This window comes from Danio rerio, chromosome 8 (genome assembly GCF_052040795.2).
Source record: "Danio rerio strain M-AB ecotype USA chromosome 8, GRCz13ab, whole genome shotgun sequence".
Classification (NCBI taxonomy): Eukaryota; Metazoa; Chordata; class Actinopteri; order Cypriniformes; family Danionidae; genus Danio; species Danio rerio.
The window spans coordinates 16,276,366-16,303,889 of NC_141028.1; the positions used below are offsets into that span (position 1 = coordinate 16,276,366).

General features: G+C 34.8%; 1 protein-coding gene and 1 long non-coding RNA gene across 2 annotated transcripts in view; one reads left to right on the plus strand and one right to left on the minus strand.

Annotated features, from left to right (window-relative positions):
• Nucleotides 1-27,524, plus strand: part of acbd6 (acyl-CoA binding domain containing 6) — a 70,317-nt gene that overhangs the window by 33,439 nt on the left and 9,354 nt on the right. The window contains 1 exon segment of the mRNA NM_001025455.1: nt 25,628-25,658. Coding sequence (NP_001020626.1) covers nt 25,628-25,658 — 31 coding nt within the window.
• The window catches only part of LOC147835538 (uncharacterized), a 39,262-nt gene continuing 19,310 nt past the window's right edge, over nt 7,573-27,524 (minus strand). The window contains exons 2-3 of the long non-coding RNA XR_015497648.1: nt 20,869-20,954; nt 7,573-7,673 (exon numbers count right to left, since the gene is read on the minus strand). This is a non-coding gene — a long non-coding RNA (uncharacterized LOC147835538). The remainder of the gene's footprint in view (nt 7,674-20,868; nt 20,955-27,524) is intronic.

Here is a 27,524-nt window from a genome sequence, read left to right on the forward strand (position 1 = left end):
TTTATTATCAGTATATCCCTAATATATATTAAACACACAATCATGTATTCAGTTAGTGTGTTAAAAAATTACTGTAATTTATTATTCATGCAAGATTCCCCACTAGGCCATCTAAGATTACTTTTTAACATAAAAGGAGATTTTTAGCTAAAGTTGTGTAGCTTCCTTGGCTATTAATAAAATCCAAGTCAAAAGCTATGGCCATTTTGGGCACTAAGCTGAATTAAAAGCTGAATACTGTGAATCTTTGTATATGGTGTATAAAAGTATATATATTTAATTTTTTGATCCCAGAGCTGAAATACGCTCTAATCTGAGAGAAATGGTGAACCGGAAAGTCCTGAGCTTAGCAGCGACTCTACTTTAATCATTTATGGATATTGTGTCTGTCAGAACCACGCTGTAAGCAGGTAACTGTATTTTAAAAAAACACTACAGGTCATAATGGCAGATTTGGCTTTGTCTTAAGCTGGCTGAATACAGCATTGGTAAATTAATACGCTGAAGTACAGTTATGCGGTCACTGGCTTGATCTGATTCTCACTAAGACAAATCAATTGGAAGTAATCAGCCAAATTGTTTGCATTATACAACCCATATAATCAGAACATTTGCAAATGACTCTGATGGTTTTTTTTTTTTTTTTTTTTTAGTGGCTGTAGACCTTTATTATGTGGGATGAAAGCAAATGTGCAGCCTAGACAACAATCAATGCCCTTCTGTTGTTATATTTTAAGAGTTATACCAATGTAAAATGCCCTCTAGAGCTACAATAGAGAAAATAACTTATTTTTTCATGAAATAAAAAGTACAGCAAATATACAGCAATCATAGAAACACTTAATGTCAATGATAATAAGTACTTACTGTTTATTCTGTATATATATATATATATATATATATATATATATATATATATATATATATATATATATATATATATATATATATATATTATTTTTTTTAAAAAGGCGCAAAAACCTTTATAGTTTCATTTACATTATTATATATGGACAAAAATAAGTAATATACTTTGGATGCAAGCATTGTATATCATTGGTTAAAGTCTTTTCATGATTTTTGAATGTAAATTCATACCTGTGTGTGTATTGTTTTACTGATTGGTTTGTATATAAATATTTAATAGCCAAATATTTTCCAAATGATGTTTAACAGAGCAAGGAATTGTTTTCAGTATTTCCTTTAATATTGTTCTTCTGAAGAAAGCCTTATTTGTTTATTTCAGCTAGAATAAAAGCGTTTTTTAAGGTCGATATTAATAGCCCCCTTAAGCAATATTTCTTTCGATTGTCTACCAAACAAACCACTAATATACAAATTGCCTAATTACCATAACTTGCCTAATTAACCTAGTTAAGCCTTCAAATGTCACTTTAAGCTAAATACTAGCATCTTGAAAAATATCTAGTAAAATATTATTTTCCGTCATCATGGGAAAGATGAAATAAATCAGTTATTAGAGATGAGTTATTGAAACTATAATGTTTAAAAATGTGTTGAAAAAAATCTTTTCTCCATTAAACAAAAATCGGGGGGAAATATACAAGGTGGCTAATAATTCAGGAGGGCTAATAATTATGACTTCAACTGTATAAATTACTTGTAATATGTCAATTTTACTGTATATAAATCTTGTATAAAGTATATATAATAAAGCATTATAAATATATTTGATGGAAATTTGGATCACGGCTGGTTGTCTAACATGATTCCAGATGTCCTTCAGGGATGTGTTGTGGGTTACTGCACTGACCAGCAGAAGGGGACTACAGCAGGAGAATTATTGAGGGCAGATTTATTAAGTAGCGTTCAAGTGGCATGACAGAATATATGGCGGTGTTAAATCATGCAACGGCTTCTGCCAAAATTATTATCCTATGTTAATACTTTCAGGAAGTGTGATTTGATAGCAATATAAAACTTAGTAGCCACTCATTAGGTTCAAGTGTGAGCCATGACTGTGTTTGAAAAGCAAAAAGCTGAACCACCAGCAGCCATATGTTTCTTCTAAATTACACATTTTTCAGAAACTCATACATTGTCTTATATGTAGTTTGTAAGATGATGACTAAAATAAAACATATGGATGTGAAAAATCCACTTGAAAATTAGCAGTTTCTCTGAATTTACTGTGTATATGTTCGGGTAAAATGTCAATATTTATTTTATTCTATAAAGTTCTGATTTCTTCCAAATCGTAAATAAAAATGTATATTAGTGAGAGGTAGTCGGAAGCGTGCCTTAATGTTCCACCAGTGACGATACACACAATATCACAATCGTAGCAGTGCGAAATGGCTGTCCATACAACAGTTTGACGGCATAATCGTGTATATAAAAAAGAAAATCAAACAGAGTCTCAAAAATCCTTTTGTACGAGGAACTACTTTCTTCCGCCATTCCTTCCCGTCTGCAGTTGACGTTAGAACAGCAGCAACCTCTTTGCTCTGCTTAACAACAGGCTAGCTGGCTGCCTGAAATTATAAATATTTAAAATAAGCATTATCCCTATAAATAGACTGCATAGTTGCAATCTATACAACTACATTTTTTGCTAAAAAGCCACAAAAAGTACATCATGTTGTCCAACAGCTGCAATATTTGTCAAGCTGTAGTGAGTTTGATCTGCTGTCACTCTATGTGGGCTGAGTAATACAGAAGGGTGAAGAGGCTGTATGAGTGCTATTATTGCAAAATATTGCACAGCTATCAGCCAATCAGATTTGAAAACCAGACTATTTTGTTCAGAATATGACAACAGGGCCAATTTTGTTTTTCATAATTTCTGTTTAACGGAGAGAAGATTTTTTCAACACATTTCTAAACATAATATTTTTAATAACACATTTCTAATTACTGATTAATTTTATCTTTGCCATGATGACAGTAATTAATATTTGACTAGATATTTTTCAAGACACTTCTATACAGCCTAAAGTGACATTTAAAGACTTAACTAAGTTAATTAGGTTAACTGGGCAAGTTAGGGTAATTAGGCAAGTTATTGTATAACGATGGTTTGTTCTGTAGACAATCGAAAAAATATATAGCTTAAAGAGGCTAATAGTTCTGATCTAAAATCGGTTTAAAAAAAAATTAAACTGCTTTTATTCTAGCCGAAATAAAACAAATAAGACTTTCTCCATTAGAAGAAATATTATCAGACATACTGTGAAAATGTCCTTGCTCTGATAAACATCATTTAGGAAATATTAAAAAAAGAAAATAAAAAAATCAATATCAATAATTCTGACTTCAACTTTATACAGCTATGGGGAAAAAAGTCTCATGTCAAAGTCAACATTTCTTTCAAATTTCTAAGAAAAAATAATAATTCATAGCCTTTTTTTTGCTGTAAAAGCATAAAAATTACTAAATTTTCTGTAAAAAAAAAAGTTGCTCAGTTTAAATGTATTTTCATGTATCTAACTCATGTTAGATATACTTATTGATTATATGTTTTTCTCAAAACTCAGTGACTTTGATAATAAAATGGACTCTTTTTTACAAGCCTGTTATGACACGTTTGACGGTCATCACAATCTTTTACACAAACATTTTTAATATTTAGTTTTTTTTTAAACGTATAATCATTTATATGTATTTATGTATGTATTACATCATCTTTGCATCAAATTACAAAAAAATGAATTACAGCTAATGTGAGGTGTTTCTAATGCAGCTTGGGCTGAGAGTAAATTTGACTTTATTCTCTTCTATGGCTGCCGTTATCAGTCTCGCATTTTTTTTTTCTAAAAGTCTTAATAACACCACCATGGAGTTTTTCTTTTATTATTTATTTATTAAAAAATTATTTGTTGTACTCTCTCATTCACTGCACTCTAAGTTTACCCAACTATGACTATTTCTGCTGCGGAGAAACCCGGATATGTGAAAAGGGTCCATATCCAAGAAAGTCCAAATATTACAATAGACTAATAATGAGTGAATTTATGAGTGAACCGTGAACTACAAAAACAGAGTTCACGCATCTGCCCTGTGATCCGATTTCAGCTTAGTGTTAAATAAAGATAGAAGTGGTTTATATTTTTAATTTGTTGATTGAAAAGGGGGTAGGGAAGACAAAATGCTATTATGTCTTCAATGAAAATTGTATTAAAATTAATCAGCTGATGGAGGCAGTGGTGCTGGTTTTGAATACTGTGGTGTTTTGGTGTAATCCTGGATCAAGGAGCACCACAATAGACGTTAAAGTCCCCTTGTTCTCTCAGATTAGCTCATCTGCCACCTGGACAACATCACAAGCACAACATATATTCAGCCCGCTCTGCATAATTCAGCAGAACTGGGACACGTGGGAGAGTTCGGGGGACTCGTTTTTCACGCTAATAGATGGAGTTTAGTCAGCACTGCTAAAGTTCGGGCATCTGTTGTTTTCAACTACACCATCAACTATGAAACACAAAGCATGTGTGTGTCTGAGCCTGTTTATGTTTTTGTATATTTCACTTTTTACAATGATAGTGTCTGCTGTGTTTTTATCACATCATGCACTAGAATTAGAATTATTGCTTTTTGTGGACCAATCATTCATATTTCTGGAACTGATTTGAATGGATTTTCTTTAACAAACATGAATGCATGCATGAATGTTTTTGCATTTCATTTAAAAGCATTAAATCTAGCTAGTGTTTGTCTTTTTGTCGTAAAAAATGTAACCATATAGAATATCATTCAGAGGTTTTATGGTTTGAATGATTTCTAGGATTTTTTATGTCTTTTTTGCACACCAAAGCAGTTCTTATTCGATAAATAAAAATAATACAATACATTTTTTATTAAAATACATTATACATTGTTATTACAAAATTTAGACATGTGATTAGAAAATAAATATATATACAGTTGAAGTCAGAATTATTAGCCCCCTTTAAATTATTTTTTTTTTTTTCAAATATTTCCCAAATGATGTTTAACAGAGCAAGGAAATTTTCACAGTATGTCTGATAATATTTTTTCTTCTGGAGAACGTCTTATTTGTTTTAATTTAGCTAAAATAAAAGCAGTTTTACATTTTTTTAGAAACCATTTTAAGGTCAAAATTATTTGCCCCTTTAAGCTATTTTTTTCAATAGTCTACAGAACAAACCATCGTTATACAATAACTTACCTAATTACCCTAACCTGCCTAGTTAACCTAATTAACCTTGTTAAGCCTTTAAATGTCACTTTAAGCTGTATAGAAGTTTCTTGAAAAATATCTAGTCAAATATTATTGACTGTCATCATGGTAAAGATAAAATAAATCAGTTATTAGAAATTAGTTATTAAAACTATCATGTTTAGAAATGTGTTGAAAAAATCTCTCCGTTCAACAGTCAGAAGTCAGAATTATAAGCCCTCCTAAATTATTAGCCCCCATCTATTTTTTTCCTAAAAAAGTCTTCTGAATTGAACAATTTTTATGAATGATTTACAGACCTGTGTATGTTGTAGGTTCAGTTCCAATATGTAGTGCAATATTGTTTAAAGTTGTGCACAGCTCTTCAGCTCTACCCGAAGGAAGTTTATGTTGGTTGTAAATAAGGGTGTATTTATTCTTTTGCACAATGCTAATGGTAATTTTTCTACTGTATTGTAGTATTACATATATACATATATTGCCTTTTCTTACATTTTTTTTATACAAGTTTTATTTTTTTTATATTCTTAAATAATTTATCTCATTGTAAAGCACTTTGGATCAACTACGGTTGTATAAAATTGTGCTCTATAAATAAAGTTTGCCTTGCCTTGCTATGAATAAATTAGAATTGCAAAGAGCAAATGCGGTAAAAATGTGAAACATAAATATTCAGGGTCTTGTACTCAGATACCTCACTAAACGCAGTCACACTTTCAACTAGTCAAACTAACGCAGTCAAACTAAAGTCAACTTTAGTTTTCAAATGGCTGTGCAAATAGAATACAGTGCTGTCTTGAGCATTTTAAGGAAGTGTCACCAAGTAAACTGCCATAATGAAAACAAGACAAAGCCATTTGACTATCTTGTTCATAAACAATGGTGTCAGGACTTTTCATCTTGATGACACTGACACTTTCATTGACATCAGTACTTGCTTTTGAGGAATGAGCTATCCATTTTGAGCAAGTGACATGCTGTTGCAGGTTATCAACTAGGTTTTGCAGTTTGTACTTATTGTTTTGAGAAATGCATTAACTTTTGTGAAAATGTAAAAAGTATTGTGAGAAATGCACCAAAGCCACACAGAAAAACGAATAGGTTTATACTTTGTACCTCAATGTCGAGACAGATCGACACACTGCCGCTACATGGCGCCACTAACTCAGTTATTTCTCTTGTGTCCACTGAATATAACGTTCCCGGTAATTTAGTTCACACTTTATTCCACGTGATAAACTACTAGTCAGTCTAGTTAAATTGAGTAGCCTAATACACGTTAACATTTCACCCTGAAACACAATAATCATACATCGTTTTATGTATGATTATTATAAAATTATAAAATATATTTTTATAGCTTTGTAGTATCATCTAAACTTGTGACACTTTCAGGTATACAATTTGAGGTGCTAGGCTTTAGCACTGAAGACATAAGGACAGATGACTTGCAGACTATAATAAGAAATGTGCGTCCTGCAGCTGTGTTTATAATGTACATAGAGTGCATGTGGTCGTGATATGCAAATGTGAGAGAGGAAAAAGGGCACAGCCGTGCACCATTCAATGTGATTTCATAATCTAGCATATTGTCAGCCGCTTTGTCACATTATAGGACTACACAATATCATTATGTTATAAACACAGAAGCCTAGGTAAGTCTACGATTACATCCCTGAAACATGTCAGGAGTGAAGCAGGTCGTCTTTTTTGATGACGATGGAGACCCACTCCACCCAAATTACAGGTGTCACCCCTTTGATATTTATAAGAACGAATCACATCCCTGAATATTATAATAATATTAATATATTTTAAAGTATTTTAAAATTTTATTTAAAAAAATACACATTTCGAAATATTTCGAAATAATTTATTCCGGCAATTCCTGATAGATTTTAGTAGGGATGCGACGAAATAAAAATTTTATTCTGGAACAGAAACTTCTGGATCTACTTTACCAAAATTAAAAATGCCTTGTAATAAATATTTATTTGTTTATTAAATTATATAGTAAATGTGTATGACTTTAACATTGAACCCAATCATGTAAATTATACAGATTTTTAAAAGCAAGCCAATAAAAAAAACAAATTTTTTGACAGTAAAATTTTATAGATACAGTAGTCGAGTTGAGAGGTGTCATTGGCATGGCAAGCACCAGGAACAAGTAAACTTCATTGAAATGTCCTTTTGGTCTTTTGTTGGAGTAGGCTGTTTTTTCAGTCAATAATTTTTGATGGACGAATACTCATGCATCCTTAACTTTTAGCATCATTGCTCCAGTTTTGACTGACACATGATCCTTCAGAAATCATTATAATATGCTAATTTGATCCACAAGAGACATTTGTTATTAATTGAATGTTTAAATTTTGTTGTGATCAAAGGTTTTGTGGAAGTGTCATCTAACCTCAAGCTCACAGCTGACTGGTTCATGTGAGTGATGGCTCAGAAATGTGGATGCTTCTGGTGTAGACAGCTTCAACCTGATGAAGGACCCAGTTCACTGTTAATAACAAACAGAACACAAACATCCTTTAATAGTGATTCGAATTGTACTATACGTGCCATTCAACCCCAACCTGTTATCGCAATCATGCACCTAACCCCAAAAATATATACAATAAAACTCACATTTGTCTACATTCATTCCGGAGCAGATGTTTTGCTCATTTGCATGTTAAACAATGTAACAAACAGTTTCAATGGCATGATCAGAAATTAGAGCAAGGCACATGGAGCTTAATGAGCTTAACACCATAATGTATGTTTGGAGTTTCAAAGGTCTGACTAATGAGCGCTTCTCTCAGGCAACGAGGCCTGCCGAACAGCAAGCTGTAACTCTTTTGCTGAAACTTTCATATAACAATCAAACATTATGATTTTCATTTTGTATTCTGCATTGCTTAAAAGGCAGCATTGTAGTGATCATATTACACAGTCATTAAAGTTAAAGTTGTTAATTTCCTCTCCTTCATGTCATCCATGATGTACAGTAGGCAACTTTTTTTTCTTCAATACGACATACATGATGATTTTTACCTGAAACCGTGGTCTTGGTGCCACCCTCCACCCCCCAAATACAGGCAAATTAAAATAAAAAATTCTGATGGTATTAATTTTGTTTTGACTCTGTTTTTTTTTACACTCAAAGTGCGGATAGCCATTGACTCCCCAAGAATCACCAAGACATTTCACTCAGCAAAATACATTTCATGTTGTGCTGAAAAATTCGCCAACTTCTTAATAGGAATAAAGGTGAACTATCCCTGCAAGCACACTTATTTTTCTAGAATTGAAGCATGATAATTGAGCCTTTTGTTATACACTTGCATTAAACTACAAATTGACCAATTTAAGATTGCCGGCAGCTAGCTCTCTGCAACTCTCACATGGTCACCCACTGAAGCTAATCAGGGCTGTGCCCGGTCAGTACCTGGATGGGAAACCACATGAGAAAGCTAGGTTGTTGCCAGAAGCAGGGAAGCTCAAGCTGCAGTCTGTGTGGGCCCTAATGCCCCAGTATCGTGACGGGAGCACCGTCTTTCGAATGAGACGTTCAACCAAGGTCTCTGTGGTCGTTAAAAATCCCAAGATGTCCTTTGAAAAAGAGTAAGGGTTTTATTCCAGCAATCTAGCCAAATTTGCCCACTTGCCTCTGTCCATCATGGCCTCCTAAACATCCCCATATCATAATTGGCTTCATCACTCTGTCTCATTGGCACACTGGTGGTGGATGAGGAGATTCCCTCCAATGTGTAAAGTGCTTTGAGTGTCCAGAAAAGCGCTATATAAATGTAAAGAATTATTATTATTATTATTATTAATAATAATATTAATAAGATCCCTAAAAGCTGCTGGCAAATACATTATTTTTGGAGCACATTTGTGTCTTTTGGTCATTAATGACCACAAAAACAAATAAGGAAATAGTAACAACATTTATTCTACTTTAAAAAGAAAAAGGGAAGGGAAAATTTTCCTTAAAGAAGAACTACAACTCCCTTACACTAGACAATAAAATGTCAAAACACACTGTAACAATCATAAGCAGCAGGCAGTGGTGACATTATAATTCATCCACACGGAATTACATTTAGTCTTCATTCCTTCTTCTTTTTGAAAACTGACTGGTCATTAATCAAGCCTAGAATGTAAGCATACCTAGTGCATTTACATTTTATTTTTTATTGGTCTTGTATTAACCAGTATCACCTTCGGGAAAAGCTAGTATTTTATGGCCAGTATTTTCTTTGCTGTCAGTCTCTCAGATCTATCTCCTTTTCTTCTCTATATGCATTTTCCTCTGAAAACAACATGAGGCGGCAGCAGTGTAGGGTGAATCCCCGAGCCGCTGTGTCTAATTAATCCACTCCCCTTCCTGCACGGCTGCGTTGGCCACACGCTCTCAGTCCATCAGATTGAAATTCATAACTTAATTGAGGTCAGAGCCTGGAGCCGAGAGAACAAAAGGCCCTGGCGAGGACCAGGTAGATCAATAGTGATAAATATCTGCCTGGACCACCAGTAGTTCATGGTGAGGAATCGTCTGGGGCAGAAGAAAAATGCGGTTTATTTACAGGTAGTTTAGCTGGGTTTTGGAAACGCAGAGATAATGTGATGTTTTGCATTTGTTTAGCATGTTTTAAGAGTTTAGAATTTGCTAAATGTCAACTTTTGCATAATTTTGTATTGAAATAATGCATGCGTTTTTTTGGATTCTCAAGTCCACACGCTTTCTTAATCCCAGCAGCTGTTTAAAATTCCCTGTTGAGAGCATTCTTACACATTCAGGTCCTTCTGCTGCTGCCACAGGTCCACTATAACAAATGGTTCCATCCTCCACGTCATAACAAATACCCAAAGCAATCTGTCATAAGATTGGCGAGGAGAGGCATCCAATCGCCAGCTGCATGAGAATGGGGCTCAATGGTGGGAGGGTTCAGTCGAGTGGGCTGAAACACCTGAGAGTCAGGCGCTCCTACAGCTCATTCAGGAGAGGTTTGCTTCTGATTTGAGCCTGGCTTTGCTACACAAATTGTAATCATAGTAGGGTTCGAGCTTAGTGCAGCAGTGCAGTGATTTTGCTTTCTCTTGTTTTGATTACTAGTTCGGCAAGTGTTGGAAAGTCCAATTTATTTTAGTCAGAGCAAAACAAAAAAAACAAAGCAGTTTGTGTGAGCCATTGTTTTAATAATGTTCTGAGAAGTCCAGCCGTTTTATTTTGAAACCTGTTTGTTCTGCCTATTATGATGTATTTTAGGAAGATGAAATAAAAGTTAAATAAAGTTCAAGCCAAGTGATTGATAAATGGCTTGCAAATACAGCCTTATTATTAACATTTATGCTTGCATATTTGACATGCATTTTATCACATCATACATTTTGTCAGGAATCAAACCCGTAACTTGTCGGTAATGCTTAGATAATTTTAATAGCTTAAAAAGTGAAGCAATAGCAGAAAACGTGATTATAAAGTGCTGTAGAGTCGGCGCAATAGCCTAGTGGTTAGTGCATCGACAGATGGTGCATTAGCACGTGAGTGCGTCCCGTGTTCGAATCCCGGCTCGAGGACGTTTCCCTACCCAACCCCCCTCGCTCTCTCTCTCCAACTTTGTTTCTTGTCTAAATACTGTCCTATCTAAAAAATGCAAAAAGGCCAAAAATAAGTCTTTAAAAAAATTTAAAAGTGCTGTAGAAAGTTAGCCATTTTTTATATTAGCTTTATGTCCTAAAATAAATAATGCATTCTGAAATCCAGTTTCATATCCACAACTGATCTTTGTGCATCCAGACCATAATACATTTTCATATAGTCTTTATTTGCAGCTCGTGCACAACACCTACTTTAACACTTTGGTTTCTGACTAATTTTAAGTAGTGGAAAAGTCTGACTGAGCCAAGAGACCAATCAGAGCAGAACAAGCAGAACATATATTTTTCGATTGTCTACAGAACAAACCATCATTATACAATAACTTGCCTGATTACCCTAACCTGTTGTTAACCTAATTAACCTAGTTAAGCCTTTAAATGTCACTTTAGGCTGTATAAAAGTGTCTTGAAAAATATTTAGTCAAATATTATTTACTGTCATCATGGAAAAGATAAAATAAATCAGTCATTAGAAATGAGTTATTAAAACTATTATGTTTAAAAATGTGTTGGAAAGATCTTCTCTCTGTCTCAGAAATTGGGGGTGGGTTGGGAAAAGGAGGGCTAATAATTCAGGGGGGATAATAACTGACTTCAACTGTATATGTAATAATTTTATTTATATTTATTATATCCTTACGAATAATCAACGTTGTAGTTCATCCAAAAATGTAAAGTATGCCATAATTTACTCACCCTTCACTTGTTAAAAACCTATTTGAGTTCTTTCTTCTCTTGAACACAAAAGAAGATATTTTGAAAAATGAAGGTTGAAGGGACCCATTGACTTCCAAAGTAATTTTTTTCGTACTATGAAATTCAGTGGTTTTTAACAATTGGCAATATTGTAAATATCTTCTTTTGTGCTAACAAAGAAAAAAAAATTATACAGGTTTTAATCCACATGATGGAGAGAATAAATGACGTTCTTTTCATTTTTGGGTGAATTATCCCTTTAAGACTTATTGTAAACCACATAGAATAGGACCTTTTAAGCGGTCTTAGATTCATGGACGGTAAATAGGAGACATGATATAGCTTAATGTGATGATTAAAATTTTAAATTAATTAACAAAAAATCTTATAGTCTTAAGTAAAGTTTTGATGCCATTTGCCAACTGCTGTCAGAGAGCAGATTTACATTTTCAATCAGCCAACTTGCTGCTTTTTTCCTCATCAGCTTAAAGCAAAATGTTATTATTTTATCCTATATATTGTTAAAAATAATTTAGCTTATACAGAATAAAAGTTGCTTTGGATTAAAACACCTGAAAAACACAAAAATGTTGGGGTGGCGTGGTGGCTCAGTGGTTAGCACTGTCGTCTCACAGCAAGAAGGTGGCTGGTTTGAGTCCCGGCTGGGCCAGTTGGCATTTCTGTTTAGAGTTTAATGTGATTGTGAGAAGTTTGGGTGTTTCCCAGTACTGGGTTGCGGCTTGAAGAACATCCGCAGTGTAAAACATGCCAGAATACTTGGCGGTTCATTCCGTTGTGGCAACCCCTGATAAATAAGGGACTAAGCTAAAGAAAAAATGAATGACAAGAAAACTTCCCACTAAACCAGCCTGCAAGATGTCCTGCCATGAAATTGCACCATTCTGGACATATATTTTTGTGCTGCCCGCCTGATTTGCATAATTTCTTTAGTGAATCCTGTGCTAAAATGCAGAAAGCATGTGAAAATAAACGACGCCATCAGCGGGCTCGATTCATCCCCAGCGAAGTGTTTCATTCCAGCCGCAGGCAACTAAACTCCACTGATGAAAAGCCTCTCCGGAACCATCTGTTTCTCCCTCTTCTAGCCGCCTTGCCACAATACGTACACTCAACAGTTCTCTTCCTGTTTTCAAACCATCCACATAAATTGTGAAGGACATTAAAGCTGTCCGCAGCTGCGTGCTGAGAAAGAGAGAGAGAGATTGAACATATTTCCCAGCAGGGGCAGATCTTGCCCTGTGGTTTATTAGTTTCCCCCCCGCAGCGATTTAGCTGCGCCTGCAACATTGATTTTCATATTAGAGCGGTTTATGCATTTATTTATTTTATGTATTTCTTTTTGAACTGCTCTGATGATCCTGGACTTGCCCATGGTAATTCTCCAGCACTCTTGGCCCATGCCAAATTGCTTAATGGATCCTAAAACGTCCCTTGGGGTGGACACTGAGATGCAGACACAGACGAGAACCAGGCGGGACTTAATTCCACCAGTGTGTTTCGTTTTCATTTGCGCTGCTTCTTAAATGCTCTGCGTTTACCCAAGGACTGTCAATGGGAAAACAGAGAGTCGCTAATTCAGAAAGAACAAAAACAAAGCCGGGACAATGATTTAATGTGGTTGTAGGAAGGCGTGAGTGCCGGTTATGCAGCTGATTAACATACGCATGCTGTTGTGCATTAGAGAGAAGAGAGGTGAACGCTGCTTTGCCTCGAGGATTGACTGTAAAAGAAAAAAAAATCAATCAGTCGCGCTGCTGCTAATCAATCTCTCTCTGAATATTAAAGCCAACTTAAACGGCCCCGTCGTCTGTAAGTGTTTCCTTGGAAACAATGCGTCTTTTTAAATTTTCCTTTGACCCTTTCTTTGTCTTTTTTTTAGAACTGGCATTTCAAGTAAGTTAGGCTAGAACTAGTAATGCAAATAATGTCATTGTGTTATTTTTGATATTTATTTTATATATCATTATTATTTAAATTCTCTATTTAAGTGCATTGTGAGGAATAAAGTCAAAAATGTGAAATTGACTTTTAGTGAAACAATAGGTACAATTCTTGCTATTACCAAACCAACTAAGACAATTAGCTTGAAAAACTAATTTGCTACTTATTAATAATTAGTAAGGTAGTAGTGGTGTTTAGGTATTGGGTAGACTTAGGGATGTAGAATAAGAGCATACCTTACTTCATAAAGTACTAATAAGCAGCCAGTATCTTAATCTTAAGCAGGTAATAACCTAACATTCCAGTAGTTAATAATAGGAATTTAGATATACATTACATATACATATATATTTACATATACATTTTGTCAAGTATTAATAGGCAATACACACAAGAAGAGTTTGCAAAAGGAGAATGTTCTTTTAGAGATAAGAGTGTGCCTTACACAGGTGAGTGAGTTTGACAAACCACTTATAGAAACAGTGTTTTTATTTTATCTTTTATAGAAATTATAGGCTCTATTTTACCGATCTAAGCGCAAAGTCTAAAGCGCATGGCGCAAAAGCATCAAGGGCACGTCTGAATCCACTTTTGCTATTTTAAGGATGGAAAAATGGTCTAACAGGGTTGTGCTTATTCTCTTAATAAGTTGGTGTTTTGAGCATAACGTGCATTAAACCAATCTAACTCTCATTGTTTATTACAACAAATATAAATATGCATATAATAAATAATATTGCTAATAATAATGTTATAATAAAAATGCTAATTGTCATGAATAAACTGAATAAAGCCCCCCAGACATGAAGAAGACTTGGAGGTAGTGTTTTTTATATCTACGTAAATAATAATTTTTGTAACATTTTAATCCATTATTTTTTTATTCAATTGTAAAGATATTTGTGTATTGCTGTACATCTTGTGTGTTTTAAGAAATGTGTCAGCGTTTTAACCTGCATAGACGCATAGCTACTGTGCTCTGTGCTGGACTTTAAACCAGCTTTTACTTGGTCAATGGTGAGGTCTAATTTCAGTTTTTTAAAATAGCAACGCACCAACAATGCACCTTAACACTCCTCATTTCTAAACCAGCATACCCATGAGTCCACAAAGTGGCGCAAATGGATTTTCTATTTAAACAACGTGGCACAAAACGTTGTGTTGGTCTGAAAATAGCAACAAATCGCGCCAAACGCATCTTGCGCCTTATTGTACTGAGTATATGATAGGGCCCATGGAGTGATTGTAAGAAAGTGTCTGGTGCAAATGTGCAAAACTGGCACAAGTGTTGGTTAAAGTGTCAGAGAGATGAATGAGTGTGTTTTCTACAGGGGGTTTGTCAAGCCCACTCACTTGTGAGAGGCACACTCAGAATTGCATAATGTTTTGGAGTTGTCGTGTGGTGTGGTGGGGGAAAAAGAAGAGGAACATTGAATGAAAAGGTTTTGGGAAGTGAGTCGCTGGTGGAATGATTTTGCCATCCACTTTGTTACCAAAAATACTCTATACTCTAAAATAATTATACTTTGTCATTATACTTCAAAACGCTCATTTTTACCAATTTGTCAGAAGTATTTAATTATTAAAATTTTAATACAATTGTATATAATCACTCATGCTTTTATATATTCTAACAAGTACAGGTCAGAATAATGGGATTTCTCGTTTCTGACTCGTATATTGCTTTTAATTGTTAGATCAGTTTAGCTAATCCTCTAAAGTAGTAGTTCACAAAAAAAATTGGCATCATTTACTTTATTTCTCCATTTGTTCCAAACCGATATAAGTTTTTTTTTGTTCTGTTTAACATAAAAGATGATACTTTGAAGAACAGTAGTCAAAATATCATCTGCGTGCAACAGAAGAAAAAAAAAATCATACATTTTTGGACAACTTGATGGCGAGTACATTTTTATTTTTGGGTTAACTATCTCTTTAACTAATACTAATGACTTAACACTTGGTTTCATAATATAAGATTTTATTCAGCACCTGCATTACTTGTTTGTGTTGTATTGTGATGAACAGTCTCCACTGAATGGCTTTTTGTGTTTGTGCCTCATTGAAGATGCGCTTGAGTGTTTTGCGATGTGACTATGAGGGAAAGAGGCTGACCTGATCTTTACAGAGGGTTTTGTCAAGGACATTTTGGGATTGAGTGATATGCAGTGACAGGCAAACCCTCACACACAGAGAGACTGGCTGGCAAGGTTAACACACTGCACACAGAGGTGAAATGGATTCAATTAGGAGCAGTCCACCCGCCTGATCCTTTTAACACAGCTTTCCCAACCAGAAAAGTACCCTTGTGTGCACACTTATTTTTACTATAGGCAACGTTTCATGTCTTTGTATATGGAAGTTAAAGTATTAAACAGAAACTGACTGTTTTAGTCACATTTTAATTAATCTGTTTTTATGTTTTTTATAGAATTGCATTTTAATTATGCTGCTTTGGTTTAGGTATGATGTTTCCACTGAGGTGTTGCATGATAACTTCTACAAGTTTATTAAGAAATCCTCCAGGTATTTCTTTATTGTGATCTTTGTTTAACTAAAAAAATGTTCATTTTATGAATATTGTTTCAGTTGGTAATCTACCCTTATGTTTTTATTGCGATAGTCAACTAAAAAAATATTTTTGTATCTTTTACTCACCCTCCTCATTTCTGGACCCCATTGAGTTTTTTTATTCCTACTAAGGAATTCAGTTACTATCATCAACAATCTGGTTACCAACATTTTTCACAATACATTTTTTTTTTGTCTATTCAACATAAGAAACTATCAAAAATATATTTTGGAGTAAACAATCCCTTCAATTGCATTGTCTTTCAGGACATTTTATAGTGTGAAAAAACTTTTGAAACTTTCTATCGAGATTAATTAAATAGCAAAAAAGCCTAAATTAATATGTAAAAATTGTTACATTCGCGATTGATCTTTGGGGAACTACAAATCTGCCACGAAATGGACTGCAAATTCTGTCATGCACCTGACACACACCTGTTCTGTTTTTTTCTGATTACACAGACACACAGCTAAAGCTTGTTGTCACTGATATGTGTGTGTGTGTGTGTGTGTGTGTGTGTGTGTGTGTGTGTGTGTGTGTGTGTGTGTATATATATATATATATATATATATATATGTATATATGTTTTTTTTTTTACAATTTAATACTACTGATTAATTTTTTATTATACTTGAAAACTTATTTTTGCCATAGAAATCTGCATTTTTAACTGTCCAAGTCCTAAGTGTCACATGATCCTGATTTTCAGATCCATACAGTTCAGATAAATTTATTTCTTATTGTCAGTTTTTAAAACGGTAATATTTGCTAGGGAATACAATCAGAGTGTCTTTCTCAAAGTTTTTAACCCTATCTTACAGAATTGCCTCTTTAAATTACAGACCAGATTATTTCATTTTTAACATTACAAAATATGACCCATACATGTTTGGCAACTACAAATCATCCGATTAATACACCAAAGAGCCATAACTCTTCTGTAATAAAGGAGGATGAAGCCAAATATTCATAAATCTTGTATTCTATCAGTGTGCGCCGGTAGGTGTTATGATCATGCATATTGCTGCGTTTTCTGCATGCTCTGATTAATGGCACCTGCTCATCATAAGCGTATCTGCATATGAATGCGGTGTGGTTATATCGATTCACTCCTCTGTCTATCCCTCTCTCCTCCTCCTGTCATTAAAAAAACCTCTGCACTCCCTGCATACGGTGACCATAAATCATAATTGCATGTGCATTTGTTTAATGTCTCTGTCCGGGACAGCACAGCAGAGGGAGAGAGAGATGAAGAGAGAGAAGGGTGTTCCTGGGAGAGATTTAGCCGTACTAGATAAAGCTGTGACAGTGGCTCCTGGCACACCTACCATATGCCGCGGGGAGCTGCCAGGTTGTGCTGGTATGAAAACATGAAAGCTTTTAGTGACCTGGTGGACAGCGTATGTGTGCCAGCTCGCGTTCAAGCCTGTACAGATGGTGCGACTGGACATTGTCTACCACAGACGCCGCAGAGACACAGTCTAATCCGTTTTACTATTGCATGTCACGTCATCTCATACAATGTTTTGTTCCACCTTATTTCATCTCTTTTTTTTATTGTTATTTGTCCAAAATTCAAGTACAACTTGACCTGATCATCACTCTCATTTCACTGCTACTTACAACAACACCAAGTAAACATGAGTTAAAAGAAACAATACAACTTATCCAAATGCATCACATCTCATTTAATCGCCCTGACATACACTTCCTGACAAAGGTCTTGTCATCGTTCCTAGTTGTAAGAGCAACAAATAATAACTTGACTTCTAGTTGACCATTCGGAAAAGTGTCAGATGGTAGATATTTCTAATAAATCATCTGTTGAACTGCATCCCAATCATCACAAATACTGTAGAAGACCTACTGAAACCCGCATGGACCCAAGATTCTGAGAAATCAGTCAAGTTTGGTGAAGGAAAAATCATGGTTTGGGGTTACATTCAAGAATGGGGGCATGCAAGAGATCTGCAGAGTGGATGGCAACATCAACAGACTGAGGTATCAAGACATTTGTGCTGCCTATTACATTACAAACCACAGGAGAGGGCAAATTCTTCTGCAGGATAACACATTCTCTCATACTTCAGGCTCCACATCAAAGTTCCTGAAAGCAAAAATGTCAAGTCAAGGTGCTCCAGGATTGACCAGCCCAGTCACCAGAAATTAACATTATTGACTGGAGTAAGATAGAGGAGGCATTGAAGATGAATTCAAAGAATCTTGATGAACTCTGGGAGTCCCACAAGAACACTTTCTTTGCCATTGCAGATGACTTTATTAATAAGTTATTGGAGTCATTGCATAGATGTATGGATGCAGTCCTCCAAGCTCATGGAAGTCATACACAATATTAACTCATTTTTTCACTGCACCATGACTTTATATTCTATACTGTACATTATTTCTGTTAAGAGACAAGACTTTTGTCTTAGCAAAGTCAGACTTTACTGTCCTAATTAAATAAGCCTTTGCGTTTCAAATAAGCCACTTCTGATACCAAATGATCAAATAGAAGTCAAGTTATTATTTGTTGTTTATAAAACTTGGATAGGCACAAGACTTTTGTCAGGTAGTGTCCAAAAAAAAAAGTCCAAATATCCAAAATATTTTATTTTAAAAATAAAAACATAAAATTATTTTTTTGTTTTAATTTGTCCATCTGATAAAGACAGAAATCCTAAGAGACACAGATTCATCCAGGTCATGCATTCATTTATTAATTCATTCATTTTCCTTAGGCTTAGGCCCCTTTATTCATCAGGGGTCGCCACAGCGGAATGAACCGCCAACTATTCCAGCATATGTTTTATATAGCGGATGCCCTTCCAGCTGCAACCCAGTACGAGGAAATCCAGTTTATGTTAAAGGCATTTTCAAAACTTAAGTGACTTCATTTATTTAATTATTAGTTAGAAAATAATTTACTCAATATTTGAACCAACAGCAAAACTCATTAATCAGTCAAAGTTAACAGATTAATTGATGGTTAGTTGATCGATTTGTCTAATTGTTAATTAATCAAATTTTGTTTAGGTCAACTAGTTAAACTAGTTTTCTATTTAAATATTTGTGCTGGGCAAAGATTAATCTCATCTAAAATATATATATATATTTTTTTTTAAATAATTTATGTGTGTGGTTTATTCATTCATTCATTCATTCATTTTCTTGTCGGCTTAGTCCCTTTATTAATCTGGGGTCGCCACAGCGGAATGAACCGCCAACTTATCCAGCAAGTTTTTACGCAGCGGTTGCCCTTCCAGCCGCAACCCATCTCTGGGAAAGTGTGTGTGTGTGTTATATGTTATGAATATGTGATATACACACATATATATAAATAAAACCATACAAAACAATTTTGTTACACAGATATTTATATTTATATAATTTGTATTATATACATATATGTTTTATATCTAAATATAAATAAATATTTATATCATCAGCATGCGTTTTTAAAGAGATTATTAGTTTAAGTGCAAGTTAAATTAAACTTTACTCACTATTTTTATTCCACTCTTCTTGTTTCAAACATTTATGAGTTTCTTTCTTATGTTATGTTTTAATAACTCATAAACATTTAAAATAAGTGAAGGGTGAGTAAATAGTGAGTAGATTTTCAGTTTTGGGTGAACTATCCCTTTAAGGCATGTGCGATCATTTCAACATTTCAGAGTTTAAAACATCCGTCCACCAGAAATGATAATGTTTGTAACTTTAATAAAGATTACATTATATACAATAAAGACTATGCATTGTTGATTATCAAGTGTTAATCTGGACCTGAATATGGTTTACGTTTATCTTTAATATTGTATAATATTGTTAATATTAATTATGATAATATTGATAATATTGTATTTATCAATATTAAATAGTATATTATTTATCAATATTATATTGTATTTATTTATGCTTGTAAGGTATTTGTTATATATGATTTGAGATTCTTTGCCCTACAAAATCCCTAATCAATCTAAAATGAAGAATTCTTTCCAAAACAAGCTGAATTCACATAACAGAAATACAAAATATCACAATTTCAGGTTTTTCCTATATCTTGCAGCCCTAATATACATAATAATATACATAGTTCACACGCTTAAATTATGTCAAAACCACCTTTTATATTGCATGCGATAAGTTTTTGCCCTGCACTAGTCCACATATCTTGTAACACAAGGAAACCTGGAGGTCTAGTAGTTCCTCTCATTGTAGTGTCCTGATTAGTATGGAGTTTACTAGGGGGGAAATGCTATGCTGGCTTCTCGTTTGACTTTTCCGCTTCTCCCTTGAAAACCAAATGGAGGACAATCCAATTTATGCCTGATTCCATCAGACTCCTCTAGAGACATTAGTCCCTGACCCCTTCACACACACACACAATCACACACGAAAATACATACGAGCATGCTCTCACACATGAACACATATGCACTCACACACATATAGACTATTAATAGTCTTTGACTTTTTAAATTATTTATTTAGTTGTATTTGATTTTGTAATATTGTATTTTAAATCGGCAAATTGGATGAAATCATAAAGAAGTATTCAACTAATATATCCAATTTTAAGAAAGTAGATGTGAGCTGACTGATATAAACAGGTGTCTCTATGCGTTTTACACGATAGCCAACCTGTTAATTGTATTTTATTTAATTTTGTTAAATTCTATTTTATTTTATTTTAAATGGGCAAGTTGAATGAAATCATAAAGAAGTACACAACTACTATATCCAATTTTAAGACAGCCGATGTGAGCTGACCAACCTAAACAGGTGTCTCAATGCATTTTCCATGATAGCCAACCTGTCTGTCTGCTGTCTCCATCCACACACTGCCTCTTGTGTCCATGTTCTAGCTGCACCAGGGCTCTGGGCTGATGTGGATGTTGCCTGCACACAAGATTAGTGAAAGAAGATTACATTTCGTAAAGCCCTCACTGTTTAATTATGGCTATATGTATTTATGTGCCTCTCCATATCTATTCTCATAAACATCTGCCACTCTATTATTCTGCTGAGAACGAAAGAGAGAGAAATCTGCTCATTTTTTACTTCTGAGCTCTTAACAATTGTTATACAAAACATATTGGCATTAATTTAATAATTTCTATAAATGTCAAATATGAATGTATATTACAATGTATCACCACAAGTAACCAGCAGTTCAGGTAGAAAACTGTATAGTTAGGCTACTAGTTATTGTTGCAGCTGTACAATTAAACCACGGCTGTTACCACTGTGCAATTGCACAATGACTTTCATAACGTTATTTTAGGGAAACTATTGCTACAATGACAAATGTTGGGACGAGTTTCTAACAAACATCAAAATAATTTTTATAGTTCATTTATTTTAATTGAATATCTCTCTTTTATAAACATGATCTTACAGTAGCAATCAAAAACTGAAAAGGAAGCTGGTTTTGTTTGTGTTGTTGCATTTTATTATGCAAGTCTCTGATAGTAGAGCTGTAACTGTGTCAGAGAAGGTGAGTGGAGATTCTGCATCAGTATTCTGTTCGTCTAGTGGGATTTTAACCAGCTAATCCAATCAGAGAGACCCTGGAGTCCCTCTCCCGCCTCTCCGTAAGCAATAGCATCTGACTGTAGGATGGTTTCAGAGCTTCGGCCCTGGTGCCATGAGGATTTTTCGTATTTATTAAACAATGGGATCAGACTTTGGAAGGATCTGATCGAAAGAGCCAACCACCTTGGCTCAATATTTCGAGTCTGGGTGCAGACGTCATACAATCTCAGACCGGTGCAATCTCGGCTGCGCATTCATACCGATGCAATCTGGGCCTCTCATGCGCATTTGAACACATGTATTCTCAAAGACGGAAATATGCCAAAATACGGTTTAACTAAAACTAAATTTACGACAGACAAAAAAACTACCAATGTATCTACACAATTTTATCATAAGGTGGTCTGTAAACTTCTATCATTAAAAGATTTGGGTTGCGGCCAGGACTTTTTATAAAATTATAGCTGACAGGCACTTCACGGCTATGTAAAATATGTATATATTGGAGAAATGAATGACTAATTAATGTTAATGCAATACTCATTTTTTCCAGGGTTATAGACTGAAGAAAACATGTGCACAAGATAATGGTATTATTTTCAAAATGTACACTTTAAAACCCATATTCAGGCATCCAAAGCGATGGTAATGGTAAAATACCTTGTTTCGCAGTTTCACATTTTCAAATCAATTACGACAGGGGTATCAAAGTCAATTCCTGGAGGGCTGGAGCCCTGTAGTGTTTAGTTCCAGGCCTGCTTTAACATCCCTATCTGTAGGTATCAAACAAGCCTAAAGTACTCAATTAGTTTGATCAGGTGTGTTTACTTAGGGTTGAAACTAAACTGTGCAGAGCTGCGGCCCTCCAGGAACTGGTTTTGACACCTGTGCGTTACGACAAGCTAACTGGGAAAACATTTTAATAAAACTCCATCTAAAAATTCTGACAAAGAAATGTTGCTTAAATAATAAGAAGAAATAAAGAATAAAGTTTGTGTCAAGTACACAAAACATGACACAATTGCACACATTTGGATTTTTGACAGCTGTGGATCTTACTTTAGGCTTTGATGTTTATAATAAATGAATGGCGCTATAATTTACTTAATTCATACTTCCATTTATAAACCATATTCATTCAAATTGAATCTATAGAATTATTTTTTGAGTGATATAAACTAGATAAAAATAATAAAATCACCATTTTCCCCCTTTCAATAATACAATTTTGAATTTGAATGTAATATATAGTAAGGTGTGACTTATATTGAGAAGACTGCTTTGCAAAGTGAGCTTTTGAAGGGTTACTATGTCCACCTAATATAAGCTACACTTATTAACTGTCTTTGGGCTTTAGCCAAACAATTTATGTAGTTAATAAAGTAGGCAGGTGCAGATTGCAATATTTTGCAACTTGGCTAATTCATGTCTAAGAAAAGCCTTTTTAGATCAAATTTATTTATTTATTTTATTTTTTTGCAAGATCTGACAACATTTCTTCAGTTTAGTTCAGCTCTAACCCTGATTAAACACCAACTAAACAGGATCTAAAGGAGCACTTGATAATTAAAAACAAGTGTGTTTGATCAAGCTTTCAGCTGAACTCTGCAGGTAGGTAGATCTCCAGGAACAGGGTTGAGCAGCCCTGGTTTAGAGATTGTCGTTTCAAATTTAATGTAAACTTTTATTTAATTAAAAAATAAAAGCTACAAAAAAGCTAACTGAAAATAAATGTTTCCCTTTAAATGCCATAACTTAGTTTAAAATGTACAAACTGTCACCTGACGGATAGAGGACAATGCAGAGACTTTGGTGCAAAGGCAGATTCTGATTGACAATTGTATTCAGCATTGAACTCAACTGTATTATAAATGTGATTATGTTATTTATTGCAATAAGTTATGATTTAAAAAAGTTATACTGTTAATACTATTCAAAGTAATGTTTATTTTTAAATACAATTAAAATAAATTAGGAAGTTACCCATGGCAACCTTAATGTAAAATAGTTTGATATATTTATCTTTGGCCCATGACTCTTAAAGGGCACCTATAATAAAGTCATCTTTTGTAAGCTGTTTGGACAGTCATATTGGGCTGATATAAACACAATAAGTCTCTTTTTTTTTATTTCTTGATGTTAAAATAGGATCCAAATCCCGCCCCCGATTTCCCTGCCCACCGAATTGACAGCTGCGTGGTAACGTCTCCATAGTAATGCATATAATCATATCAACAAGAAAGGACGTGCACAAAGCAACTGGAATTAAAAGATCTGTTCAGCTCTCTGTGATCATCAATCATCATCAGATGTGATCAAGATTGAGTTTTACAAGTTTAAATCGTTTTTAAAACATGTCAGTACAATTACAAAAGATGCTTCAATTCCGGTTTGAAGACGTTAAATGAGGTTTATTTTCTACATTAACATAAAATAACCATATAGCATTTGGATATTATTGTGTATCCAGTCACATTTGCCAAATCAATAATCATTGGTAAAGTTCTTACTATAGTGTTTCTCACAATCGTTATGTGAGATCTGCTTCCTTCATGTCTGTCACTGTGTTGTTTATCTGACGCAGCCGAGGTGGAGATTGAGGCACATTTTGACTGGCACGTGGGAACGGTGGGTGGGGAGAACTAGCATTAAAGGCTCAGGCAAAAATAAAACAGCTACATTTATGTTTAGAGCAGAAAAGCTCTAATAAATAATCTGATGGGTGTTTTGAGCTGAAACTTTACAGACACATTCTGGAGACAGAAAAGACTTATCTTAAATCTTGAAAAAGGGGTTAAATATGTGCCTTTGTTGGCTAACTAGTGGTTAATGTGTTGACATATAGCACCCAGGTGCTCGCGGCGACCTGAGTTTGATTCCCAGCTCGAGGTCCTTTGCCGATCCTTCCCCTCTCTCTGCTCCCCATGCTTTCCTCTCTGTACATCTCCACTGTCCTATCAATAAAGGGGAAAAGCCCTATAAAAATAATTATAAATTGATTATCAAATAGGTGCCTTTAATGATTATGTTTTTGGCCTTTTATGTGAAAAAGTTTGGGCACCCGTTTGCTAAAAGGTCAAATGAAAACTTAATTTACCTGCAGTTTGTATATGGCCGTAAAAGACGTGTTCCATTGTCAGCTTTCAGCATGATCTCAATCCATTGTCAGATGCCTATTATAGTAAAGCCCATTGAAATTGTCTATGTGAACTGTGAGCTGATGTTTTACCAGAAGCAAGTGAGCAACAAAACTGTTTCTAGTTTTCATTGGGCTGTGATGATCTCCAACAAGCACCCAGCCGAAACAATAATGCCGTTTGTCATCATTATTAGGGTGAGGAGACACATTGAAGTGGCAATTAAAATATCATTTAACCAGAAGACGCGTGTCATCTGCAGAACTTCCAGACCCCTTGAGTGTTGCATTCCACTGGATTTATATCTACACACACACACTGGATCCTTAATCCTTGGCCTAAATATGGCTTTTTCTGCCCTGCTCTCTGATACCACCAGCCGTGTGGTAATTTGTCAGCAGCACAGCCGGCAGATTGGGCCTATTGTATACGCATCTATTGTTGTGCTATGCCCTCGGCCCCTGTGGCTAATGCATCGGACACGGTCCCAGCAGGGGACAATGAATAGATCATCCTGGACCGCCTGATGGCCTCGTTGAGCACGCAGGTCAAGGGTTTGTTCATATTAAACCGGTTTATATATCCAGCCAAACAGAGAGTGGAAGCTCCTCTGATCCTGGTTACTTGTTCAAAAGTCTGTTTTGGAGGTTAAAGGGTCTGATTGTTTATCTGACAGGAAATCAATGTTTAATCTGTTCTCTTAATCCCTTTAAAGGGGAAAGCACCTGTTTGTGTAGGTGAAGTCAACAGGCAGGGCTCACACTTGAACATGTTCGCTTGATTTTGGAGGCCGAGTCAGTATTGATGATGATTAGAAAGTGTCTAAAGAGTTTGATTAGTTGTAATGGTCGATATATTTGACATGTCTGACACAAAACTTTTTATCTATTTCTGTCACAGGATGATGAAGGACAAACTGCTCTGCACTATGGTAAGAATACCTCCAACTCAAATGTTCAATTAATTCCTTCATCTGCAAAAATGTACTTTAAATAGACTGACCTACAGCTTTTTGTATTATATAGCCATTGTAATTTTATTTTAAACATTTCCAAAGGGATTTTTTTCACAGCATTTTCTTTTTAGCTTAGCTTAGTGGGAATAGTAAAAACTGCTATGGGCAAAATTTAAGGTGCAGTATGTGATTGTTATCAGAAACATTTTTTGTTGTGCTGGTTGAAAGTCTCTTTACAATAGTAATGATTAAAGTAAATGTATTTATATGTATTTTATATTCTAGATAAGGCATAACACAAAAAAAAATTCATCTAAATAAATATTGTAGGGCCGACATCTCCCATAATTCCAATAAGTAACTGTCTGTAAACAAATGTAGATTTAGATGTAGATGCGCATCTCTGTTCACACATTCACCATTAGCACACAGCCGGCCAACCACCAACTACATTTCTAACTGACGAATGACATGAACTAGTGGGTTGTCTGCTGTTGTTTGTGCATTCGTGTTTCAGGAGGCATGGCTTTAGATGCAGGGGTGGGAATGTGCTTCAAAGATATTATGCTAACCAGTTAGCATTTTGGCAGATCACCTACTGCATAGTAGCCCCCTTAAGAGATTTTTTTCAGCCACAAACCACTGTTGTTCAATGACGTGCTTAGTTTACCTAACAGTCCCAGTTAACCTAAATAAACCTAAATAAAAGTTAAGCCTTTTGATGGCACTTTGAGCTGAATACTAGTATCTTGCAAGATAAGTAGAAAAATATAATGTACGGGCAAGGCAGTGGCGCAGTAGGTAGTGCTGTCGCCTCACAGCAAGAAGGTCGCTGGTTCGAACCTCGGCTAAATTGGCGTTTCTGTGTGGAGTTTGCATGTTCTCCCTGCCTTCACGTGGGTTTCCTCCGGGTGCTCCGGTTTCCCCCACAGTCCAAAGACATGTGGTAAAGGTGAATTGGGTAGGCTAAATTGTCCGTAGTGTATGAGTGTGTGTGTGAATGTGTGTGTGGATGTTTCCCAGAGATGGGTTGAGGCTGGAAGGGCATCCGCTGCGTTTAAACCGACAAGAAAATGAATGAATGAATATAATGTACTGCCATCATGGCAAACACAAAATTTTAGAAAGAAATTAGCTATTATATGTGCAATTCCATGCAAATGTCAACCTTGCCACGAAAAAAATGATGTCTTCAGCAAAATAGCAAAACTTTGTCTAAGTGTTTTTGTGTAGGCTTGTATTTTACAGTACTGTAAAAACAGTTTTAAAAGTTTCTGTCAATGTTTTTAAACAATTATATTTAAATTCACTAAAGTCACAGAAGTGGGAATTTCACATCTGTCACATTCATAACAAGAGGTGTCACATTCATAACAAAGTTTTTTCCTCGTAAATGCAAAAATGTAAAATCAAATCAATCTTTTTTGTTATATAGAGAGCAACTATAAACCAAATATAAATGATGGTTCAATATAATGTTAACATATACTATCTATGTAAATTTATGTTTTGAGATTTCACTGCAAATGTCATATTATATATACATATACATACATACATACATACATACATACATACATACATACTAGGGTTGTAACAATATACCGGTATGACGGTTTACCACGATTTGAACGTGCACGATTATCATACCATGAACAATTGCATATCAACGGTTTTAACCCTTAAAGACCGAGACAGCCGCCCGCGGCTAAAAATAAGTATTGCTCTTAAATGTTTAATAACTTTTGATCCGCTGATCCGATTCATACAATTCAAAGATTGGCATAAAGAAGAGAATCTCAGCTTTCCAGTGCTGTATCACATAACATTCGCTGACTTTCA